Source organism: Talpa occidentalis, unplaced genomic scaffold (genome assembly GCF_014898055.3).
Source record: "Talpa occidentalis isolate TD23 unplaced genomic scaffold, MPIMG_talOcc4v2.1 talOcc4.4, whole genome shotgun sequence".
Classification (NCBI taxonomy): domain Eukaryota; kingdom Metazoa; phylum Chordata; class Mammalia; order Eulipotyphla; family Talpidae; genus Talpa; species Talpa occidentalis.
The window spans coordinates 117,873,699-117,884,307 of record NW_023604295.1 but is presented as its reverse complement, the minus strand read 5'-3'; the positions used below and the strand labels follow the sequence as shown (position 1 = coordinate 117,884,307).

Sequence of the window (10,609 nt, the reverse complement as noted above, 5' to 3'; positions counted from 1 at the left end):
GAGTACGTGAGTCATGCACTCATGCCCACACTCCAGCCCCAGAGTCAGAGTCGTGCACAGTGTCACAGTGAAGTCTTCATTTCCCACCTGCTGGACTCCACAGAAAGTTCCTGGACTTGGTCCATGTGACTTTTCAGATCCCAAATCCACCTGCTAGAAGTAACTGACTCAATTAAATTGCCCCCACCGGGCAACAGAGCCCCCCCATCCGCTCACCATAGCCTCTGGGCTCTGAGTCCCCCTGGAGCCACCACCTAACATGAGAGGACATCTGGATTAAGGGGGGGAATAGGGTTAAGCTTAGTGGTACAAAACAAAGAGAAAATAGAAACACAGGAAAAGTAATCAAACAAAAAAAAATGTACACTAAAAATGTAAAAGGAAGACATTGAATTTAATGGAAAAGAATGGAGACCGGGCTCCACTCAATTTTATAGTCTCCATCCTTCTAATATTATCCTCACCTTCCCACACCATATTTACTGTTGAATCACTGCCAGTAAAGAAAATTAAATGAAAGGTGACTATGAAAAGACCTTGCTTTCTTAGTTGCTGCTTGATATGAAAGCATCTCACAGAACCAAAAGACAAGGAGGACCTCAAAAAGCCAGTCAGAAGGCACCCCAGAAACACAATTATCATTCCATTTAAAAAAAAAAAAAACACACCCAAAACTGTGGCTTGCATGGTCAGTAGAATCTTGGCTGGGACACCTGATGACACTGGTGAAAAGCACAAGGATAGTCGCAGCAAGGCGGCACATCCACATCCCTGCAGATACACAGAAATCTGCCCGTCACCCACGCACCGGCCACGACGAACGTGGTTGCTTTTTGCTTGATGTGTATTGACACAGAGGAAGCTTCTGCGCTCCCACACCCCCAGCCCTTGTTTGATATGCGTTTTGTATAACGTCAGGTGTCAGCAATCACTGGCACAGAGGAAGTAGAGAATTGCTCTGTGCTGAATGCCTGTGTTCCCACTCAAAGCCACATACTGAAATCCTGCCCATGACTGTGTAGTGGTTATTACTGTGCCTCGAGAACTCTGAATGCCCAGTGTGATGGGGTTTGGAGCTGGGGCCTTGGGGATATGCTTAGGTCACAGGATGGGCCCTCATGAATGGGGTAGTATCCTTGTAACAAGGGACCCCAGAGAGCTCCCTGGCCCCTTCTACCACGTGGGGACACAGCGAGGAGACAGCTGTCTATGAGGCAGGAAGTGGGCCTCACCAGACACTACCTGACCATGCAGGCACCCTAATCTCGGACTGCCAGCCTCCAGGACTCTGAGGAATAAATATCTGTGGTTTATGAGCCACCTGGTCAGCGGTATTTTTGTTATAGTGGCCCACACCAATTAAGACCCATTCAGAGAGTGCCTGGGAACAGGGTAGGATGATGAGGCATCTAGGAATTACAGAGCTACCTATAACACCCTCTAATCTTCTTAAGAGGAGGGTAGAGTGGATCCTGGTAGAAGAGGGGTCCTTGCTAGATGCTCCATGTGGGTCTCCAGCACCACCATGTTTCTTGGCTTCTAAAGGGGGGTCTTTCCCACAGACTACAATCTTCCTAGTAACCCCTGGAGCTGCACAAGGTGGCTACTGGGGTGAATCCACTGTCAATTCCCAGAAAGCTGGCCTGTAGAGACCACTCCAGATGAGGAGACACTGAGGCCAAGAGGTAACATGTCTAATGCTACACAGTCAGAGAAGGTTCTGAAACCTCGTTTCCGTGGCTCCTGCCTGTGTGCTGGGTAGAAGATGTCCTTATTTTATTTATTTTTGCATAGAAGAACGGGGGTGTAGGCCAGAGGTGTAGGGGTGAGAGGATTCACCAGAGACAGAGTGGGGAGCAGAACGGGCAGATTGACTGAAATACACTGTTAAGGCGAGCAGCGGGTAAGACAGGAGAGGTCTGCTGCACCATGTGGGTCAGCTCCCTGGCTGGGGATTGAACTCAGCCACTGCAGTGAAAGTGCTGAGACTTAACCCTTAGGTCACCAGGGAGGCCCTGGGTGCAAGGCTTCTGACATACTCTATCCTGGTGGTTGCAAATGGTTTGCTTTACCTTCTGACCTCAGGTAACTAACTGGTAATGTTTACATCAACACTGTGATTATATCTTGCCGTCTTTGTCTTCCCTCATCAACATGCCCCTTCTCATCTTCTATTTTATTAAACATTTCCTGTGAGATTCTGCCAGAGAGCTGCTTGTTTCAGTTACTTTGATTTTCTTTTAAGAAAAGTAAAATTTATGGAAATCAAACTGGTTTTGACACAGGAGCCATGACAAATAAAAACATCCATTCCTCAGTGAATATAAATCAAGGGTTCTGACACGCTGCCTTTGACGTGAACCAGGGCAGCTGTACTCTGGAGGATACAGGTGTCAGCTCCCACACAGCAGGCTGCAGCTCTTCACTGGGCCGTGAATCACCCAGAGGTGGCATCAGACCCGGCAGTGTTGACACAGAGCTCCTCGGGAATTTTTTTCTGGGATTTTTTTTTTCCTTCTAAGTTCAGTCAATATTGCTTGATTTTAGTGTTTCTTTGGCCCAGGTGCTCACTGCGGAACTAAAAGGATCAGCTTGAGATTTTCTGTTAACCCGTAATCCTTGCCAGGGGGCGTCAAAATGGCAGCATCTTGGCCAACACCACACGTGAGGGCTTCCTTTGTTCTGTAGTTGATGGAGTCGGGTGCTCGAGGGGACTTGAGTGGGCTCTGCAAATTCTTTGCTGCTGCCGTCGGCATTGTGGACTTCGGTGTCCTGGTCTAAGAGCAGAGAAAATAATGCCTTTTAAGCAGAAACCTCTTTAAAGCCTTTCTCTCCCTGTCATCCTTCCCCAACCCACCACCCCACCCCACCCCCACCCCCGCCCCCGACTGCCCCATCATCTAATCTGGGGTAATTGAGACGCAGCTTTACATCAGTACGTGCTGCCACAGGGGCACCTGGTTTCGGTTGTTGGCATCAAAGCTGAAGGACCCAGTGATTATCACCAGACTAGCAGCTTTGGCTGATTTGAAAATACACCAAGTCATCTTCCTGGGAGTGCTTCACGCACCTACTTTCCTCAAAGTTGCTCTGGCTTGTTAGGAGATGTAGAAACAGCAGCCTCGCTGCAAAGTGAGGCTTCAACTAAGGGGACATTTTCTTCGGTGAATTGCATTGAACAAACATCGATTAGAAGCCCGCTGCTCTGAAAGCGTTAGGCTAGGTACTGAAGTTTATGTGAAGATGGAACGTTCTGGCCTGGAAAAAGAGTAAGAGACATTTGTTGAGAGTTGTTGAGTGCCAGTTACTGTGCCAGGCTTTGTATATGTATTTACACATTGAACTCTCAAAATGCAGTCATGGGGTGAAGCTTTAATGTTGAGGATCAATGCCTAGAAACATGAAGTTATGTACCCAAGGTCACATGGTATAAATCCATTTGTTTGTGCATTTATCAGTCAAATTATGGTGCTTCTTTTATGTACCAGGTATGAGGATACAAAGATGAATTAGCTGCAGCCCTGCCCTCACACTGGTAACAGTCTACCTGTTTGCCTTATTAATTCCATGGCAGGCAGATGGCCATAGCAGGAGTAGGGGGCTTGGGTTGGGGCACTAGGAAGCCTGACTCAGAGTCCACACTCTTGCAGTGATGGGAGACAGACACAGAAAAGCTCCCTCCTCGGTCGTGTTCCTTCCTTCAAAGGGAATCCTCCAGTGTCAATTGCCTGCAGCCTCTCTTCTGTCTGTGGGAGGCAAGATGGAGAGCACTGCTCCTGGAAGACACAGTGGTCAATCTAACTCAGTGTGAGACTGCCAGCGAACACTTGATGATCTAGACAGCTTTTCTTGTGGTCAGCTCTCATCCTTTCTCTCCAACCTGCTTTTCACCCTGAATCCCCTGTCTTTGGGGTCATCACCATCCCATCCACCCAGTGCACCAATTTAGAAATGTTGCCTCATCTCAGCTACTCCCTTTCCACCCAAATGACAGGGATTCCACATTAGAATCTTATCTTTTGGTTGGGTCTTATGCTCACCATATCCCTGTCCTAAATTGGGCCTCCTCATCATCATGGAGGCAATTACTACCAGGACCTAGATGACCACCCCTCCCCCAGCACCCTCTTTCACCCACCACAGCACTAGGGCCACACGGCCACAAGCATAACTTTCTTAAAAAGCAGATTAGATCATGCCCTTTCCAAACTCATACATCTCAACGACTTTCAACTGCTTATTAGAATGGAAAGAAAATTGGTGTATCAGGTTCTTTTAGCCCATCTTGTCTCCCCACCACATGCAATCTCTCCATGCACTCCTCTGCCCCTGCACACATGTCACCCCTTAAGCCTGGGGTGAGAGTATCTCCTTCACTTCAGCCTAGGAAACACCCACTCATCCCACAACACCCAACTCAAATATCCCCTCCGATGCATTCCTTTATTTTTCCAGAAGACCTACTCTTGCCCTCCTCGGTGATTCTCCAGCCCCACATTGATGCCTTTGTCTTAGAGCTCGTTGTAATGTATTGAAATCACCCCTCCACGTAAGTCTTCTGACTGGACACTAGCTCCTCAGGGGCACCAAATGTGTTTTATCTTTTATTCCCAACATCTAACTATAGGTTCTGCTATGTACTAAGTGCTCAATGAGTGTTTGTGCTGTGTTGCAGGATTTCCCAGAAGTTCTTTTGTCTGTGTACATTGCCAGAGGCCTTTGGTGCCCTGGTATTCTCTCTTCAGTGGGGTAACAGGAAGCAGAGAAACCCAGCAGAGAAGGAAGCCTGGGGGCCTCTCCTTTATCCTTGGTCATAATTGTCCAACTTCAAAATAAATTCTGTAACACACCTAGTCACCAGGCTTATCATACAATCAAAGGGCGTTTGATGTTGTCAGTTTAAGTAAAAAAAAAAAAAAAAAAGGTAGTAGATGCAGAAGTACTCCTATACCACGGGGGTGGCAGCAGCAGTGACACAGGGAGGACCTTCCGTGACAGGCGTCTGATCACCTACATCAGATGCTGAACAGCACTGGGCATTATCTGGGCCAACAATGTTCCCATGGTACAAAGCCCAGATATATTTTAATGGGCCGATGTTAGGTTGGGCTAATAGGGGGCGGGGTGGGGTACCACTTCTAAGATTAACATTTATGGCATGGAAAGATGCATTTTTAGATTTTAAATAGCACCTTCCACCCAAGGTATTGGGGTGAATCTACACTGAGAGCAGTAAAAACAGGAAGGGGGAAAAAAAGTGTTACAGATCTAGCCTGATATACCGTTAAAGTTCTCAGGCAGTGATAAGCACGTATCTACATTACATGGCTTCTCTAAAATCTGCCTGAAAACAAAATTAAAAAAAAATGAAGCAGAAATTTTTGTAAATTCAAATTAGGAAAATTGAAAATGCATGAAATTTTACCTGAAATCAGCTAGCGGTTTGGACCTGTCCTGTTTAAGTTGATTCAACAAAATGCCTACAAAATAAATACATTGCTTATAAAATGGATATAAAATTTCCTACGAAATTATATAAATCTGTATAAAATGGACTTTTTGTGGTTGTCCCCAGCATCAAAAAAAAAAAAAAAATGGGATCTCTTGAAATCTCATTATTTTCCTACTTAACTAACCCTAACTTCAAACAGTTTAATTTCCATTTTAAGGAAAATTATTTTCCAATTGACATTTAGTCAGAACAGGTGCTATTATGTTCATAGCTTTTAAGCTATTGGGACTTTTACATCTGGATGCCAGAGCTAATGAGAGGCATTTTCTCTCTTTTCTATCTGTCTTCACTATCTGAAGCACAGTTTGAAGCTTCTCGGTATATTTTGTAACTCATTAGTTTTTGGCATCCTTTATAACATAGTGGCCAATATGATTCATTCTTTCTTTGAGCACAATTAGCTGTGAAAACAGATCTTAGAACAGACTCCCTCCACCCCCCAAAGGATTATTGAAGGTAGGAAATGCAGGTGATTATCAGAGCTTGCTTTGATACAGACATCCTGCTCTTCTGCTAGCCCTTTGAACTAACTTTGATATGCAATAATTAAGAGGGATTCAGCCCCTGGAGGAGAAGGCGCTGTGGCTCTGCCTCTTCGCTCCCTCTATTGAGTCCTTGTTTTGAACTATTGATCAAACAGATTTGGAGGGATTTGTTGAAGCCTGTGTGGGGTAAGAAGGAAGGAAATGAGGGAGGAGGAGAGATGAGGGGGCGCATGTGGCTATAAATCGTTTCAGGAGGAACCTGCTGGTCAGACATTGCTCATCCTCTTTCACACACCTTGCAGACGAAGATTTGCTTCTCTTAAAAAAAAATTAGCAGTTTCAGACGGCTTGCTCTATTTCATTTTGGCGAAAACTCCACTGGGAGTTTAGAGCAGTCTGATTTCAGAGGAGGGGCCGGGGAAGCACTGAGAAGGTGGAGACCTGGCCACTGAGAATGGTGGTGGCGGTCCTGCTGGGGCTAGGCTGGTTCTGCGCTCCCCTGGGGGCTCTGGTTCTGGACTTCAACAACATCAAGAGCTCTGCTGATGTGCAAGGGGCTCGGAAGGTAAAGTGCAACTAGGAGAGCATCTGTGATGGGGGGTGCTGGCTTTGGGTTTGAATCATTCAAATTAATGTCTGAAATATCTAGAAGTGAACTGGATTAAGGAATTGGGAGGGCACCCTGGGAGAATCTGCTCTCCTTAGAAATAAATAACGTATTAACTAAACAAAATGGCTTTGGGGGGTATTCAGTTATACATGTGTCCATAAATCAGGGAGTAAACATTCAGAAATTTTTACCATGGCTCTGGACTTAAATACTTAATATCTTGTTTAATCTTCTTCACATCTTTAGATAAGCATCACACCTCCTACTTAAAAATGAGGTGAAATTTAGCCAAAGCCACACAGCCATGAAATATGGGCTTTAGAATTTAAACAGGAGTAAAGGCACATGGTCTTGTTACCTGCTTGCCTCGCATAATTGAATTGTTTTAGGAATCCTTTTATATATATATTTATGTGTGTGTGTGTGTTTGTGTGTGTGTGTATAAAAAGGCATCAATTGTGGGTAAGAAAAACTGGGTTTTGGTATCTGTTTCTCTGCGCAGATGAGGCATCATTAAAAATCAAAGGACAGTTTACTTGAATAAGGCTCATTGAGGTGTCAATGGACAAATGGATGCCATGATTGATGTGACTCCCTAGAGTGAAAATCAAATAAGAATGCCACATCCCAACATTATAGTTAAACTGCAGCAGTTTCTGTATGTGTGTGTGTGTCTGTGTGCCTATGTGTATCTCAAAAGGTTTGTATCATTTGTAAGACACACATGGGAAAAAATTTTCTTCCATTTTCACAAGGAGTATAAGAAAATTAAATTTTGAGTTTTGAAGGTAGGACAGTTTTACAAACACAAATAACCATCGCACCACATGGGTCCCCTTGCTGGTGATTTGTTCTTCCCTTTGTAAGAAAGAAAGCAATTATATTGAAATGAAAACACTGCCTAAGATTAGTCACAGCATTCAAAGTGTCTACTGTGATTTAATTTCATCTGCCTTCTGCCCTTGATTAAAGTCATTGTTGGATTCTCCAGCCATGTGATATTTCCCCTTCACAGGGTTCACAGTGCATGTCTGACAAGGACTGCAATACCAGAAAATTCTGCCTCAAGCCCGAAGATGAGAAGCCGTTCTGTGCTACCTGTCGAGGGTTACGAAGGAGGTGCCAACGGAATGCCATGTGCTGCCCAGGAACACTTTGCATCAACGGTAAGCTCACACCCATGTAGGACCTCTGGCTTCTGCGGAACATGGTTTTGAAACTGAGAATAGCATCTCAATTTGATAGGCCAGAATACTTCAAGACAGGCACTCACTCTTTAAAGGCTTCGAAGATTCATACTTGAAGTAAATTTATGCAACTGCCTTTCTCTCAATGCATCAAAATAATTTCCTGGCAACACATTTTATAAGAAACTTAGAGACAATGATTTTAAAGGGTTTAACTTGCAATCTTTCAAATTTTTCCATTTTTCACTTGGATTCCATTATTATTTAATGAACTTTGTCACATGTGAGTCTATAAAAAATATTTCATGTGGGCCTCTCTGGTGGCATAGGGGTTAAAGTCTCAGCACTATCATGCTATTACCAGCTACTGCAGCATGAGTTCCGTCCCCAGCCAGGGAGCTGACCCACATGGCACAGCAGACCTCTCCTGCCTTGCCCCTGCTCCCCACAGCAGTGTATTTCAGTGGATGTGCCTGTTTTGTTCCCCACTCTGTCTCTGGTGAATCCTCACCCCTCCGCCCCAGCACCTCTGGCCTATACCCCAGTATATGCATAAATAGAAACAAATCTTTTAAAAAAAATTTAGCGTGTCTGTCCCAGAAATCTAGAAAGCTCTATGTAAAGTGAAGGCAGAGGTACTGCCAAACTCTATCACAGTATGATCATGAGCATGTCTGTGGTTTTTATTCCTTGAAGTTAATACCTCTAACTACAAATGGCTGTCTCTCAGATGTTTGTACTACCATGGAAGATGCAACCCCAATATTGGAAAGGCAGATTGATGACCAAGAGGGCATAGATACAAAAGGAACAAGTGAACATCCAATTCAGGACAACAAGCCCAAGAGGAAGCCAAGTATTAAGAAATCACAAGGCAATAAGGGTAAGAGCAGCATTCTGTTACTTTTTTTTAAATTGAGGTAACATTGTATTAAAATATTACATAAGTTTCAGGAAGTTTTTAAAGAACGTTTCTACTTCTAGGTTCTTAAATATAGACTGAAACTGCCTTTATTCCTCTCCACCCCAGAAATAACTGGGGAGAGAGCACGTTCTGTTTCTTGTTTCTAATGCCTTTCTGTAAGCAGCTCCTGAGATCACCTACAGAGCAGTATATAAGGTAGCAGCCCGCCAAGGGAATAGGGAATAATGGACTGATTAGCAAGGAAACCTTTGTTTACTTAAATTTTACACACACATTTTTACAGCCTACAATTTAACAACTGACAATTTTCCTTTCTAAATCCTCAGGAAGCAAAGTAAAAGAGAAATTAAAGTAGACACATTAAGTTTTCATCCTTGTACAAAATATAAACTCCACTAAGACATAACTTTTTACAAAACGGCAGTCTCAGATTTCAGCCATTGACATAAAGTAGCCAGAATATTTGTAGGTGGTGAACTGGACATTCTTCATCTTCAGGTTATCTAGTCCCTTTGTAAATAATGGTCTTTTTGTGTATAAATCCTTTTATGAAACACTGACAAGTGGTATTTCATTTCTGAAGACTGAAGTCCCAAGTTTCTTTTATAAATATTTTAACATTATAAAGTGTTTTAAGATTGAAATGTCTTAACTTTATAAAACAATTAAGTTTTTTAGGTAAGGCTGAAACTTACATTTCATTAATGCTTCTAGCATATGCGCTAGCTCTGACCTGCCTGATGTTCCTATTTTTACTTTGTGGATACCAATCCTATATCCCATGGCTTTTTCCCAGTAGCAAGCCCCTCTCCCCCAGTGCTTCTCACCATTTATTGCTAAAGCCCATATTAATCTTGTTACAGGACAAGAGGGAGAAAGCTGTCTTAGATCTTTTGACTGTGGACCTGGACTTTGCTGTGCTCGTCATTTTTGGACTAAAATGTGTAAACCAGTCTTATTGGAGGGACAGGTCTGCTCCAGGAGAGGGCATAAAGATACTGCTCAAGCTCCAGAAATCTTCCAGCGTTGTGACTGTGGTCCTGGACTGTCATGTAGAAGTCAAGTGTCTGGCAATCGGCAACATGCGCGGTTAAGAGTATGTCAAAAAATCTGAAAAGCTGTAAATACTTCATAATAAAGATTCCTTATTGTATTCAAGCAGAATGGTTGGACATTAATTTTTAAATCTATCTATATGAATATATTTTAAAGTCAAATATATTGTAGCAACTGAAATAGGTAGCGAGTGGTAAGATGATGCTTGTAATAAATGAAACTAATTTTGCATTTTTGTCTAATTCTGCAGAAAAGTAATATGGTTCTCTAGCAAATAGTGTATTTTTCCTCTAAACCCCTATTGCTTTCTTTCTTGGAAGGGAAATGCCAATTACAAAATAATTTGGCTAATAAGTAAGATTCAAAAGATATTTTTCTGGTCCTTGCAAGTTACAAAGCATTTACATATACTTTGTTTTCAATAGCTCATGATTTGATAATCTTCTATATTTTATATTTATATAACTTTTATATTTCAAAGCTATAGCTTTCAGGGAGTGTTTGAACTTCAAAGTTACCTTGTAGGAAAACTAGGGCAAAAAAGTGAAATTTTTGTTTGAAGTCTAAGAGTTCATATTATAACTGTATGGGTACCTATTAGAAGTGGTTTTGCCTAGGGAAACTCTCTAATAGATTACAACCCATCATACGCCTGTGTTCTTTTATTTAAGTTTTAAGTACATATTACAAAATTGAATATGGGCCAACCAAAGGAAAAAATTAAATTTATGAAGGTCCCTAATTTCTAAAAAATAGTGAACCATCTTCCACAGAGGCTAGCCTCTGGGGGCACCTTAATTGACTAATTTGTAATCAGTAAATAGGAAGAAAGAT

General features: G+C 42.8%; 1 protein-coding gene across 1 annotated transcript; it reads left to right on the top strand.

Annotated features, from left to right (window-relative positions):
- Positions 1-6,219: 6,219 nt before the first annotated feature.
- Positions 6,220-9,874, top strand: DKK4 (dickkopf WNT signaling pathway inhibitor 4). Its single transcript, XM_037524690.2, has 4 exons — positions 6,220-6,562; positions 7,623-7,773; positions 8,525-8,677; positions 9,583-9,874. The coding sequence occupies exons 1-4, from the start codon at positions 6,452-6,454 to the stop codon at positions 9,831-9,833; spliced, it is 666 nt and encodes a 221-aa protein (XP_037380587.1). The 5' UTR covers positions 6,220-6,451; the 3' UTR covers positions 9,834-9,874.
- Positions 9,875-10,609: the final 735 nt, after the last annotated feature.

What these genes read in the sequence shown, in the direction of transcription:
- DKK4 (XM_037524690.2), top strand. Translation starts at nt 6,452, where the DNA reads ATGGTGGTGGCGGTCCTGCTGGGGCTAGGCTGGTTCTGCGCTCCCCTG. An exon ending in AGGAACACTTTGCATCAACG is followed by an intron (nt 7,774 to 8,524) that starts GTAAGCTCACAC and finishes GCTGTCTCTCAG; the next exon opens with ATGTTTGTACTACCATGGAA. An exon ending in GAAATCACAAGGCAATAAGG is followed by an intron (nt 8,678 to 9,582) that starts GTAAGAGCAGCA and finishes ATCTTGTTACAG; the next exon opens with GACAAGAGGGAGAAAGCTGT.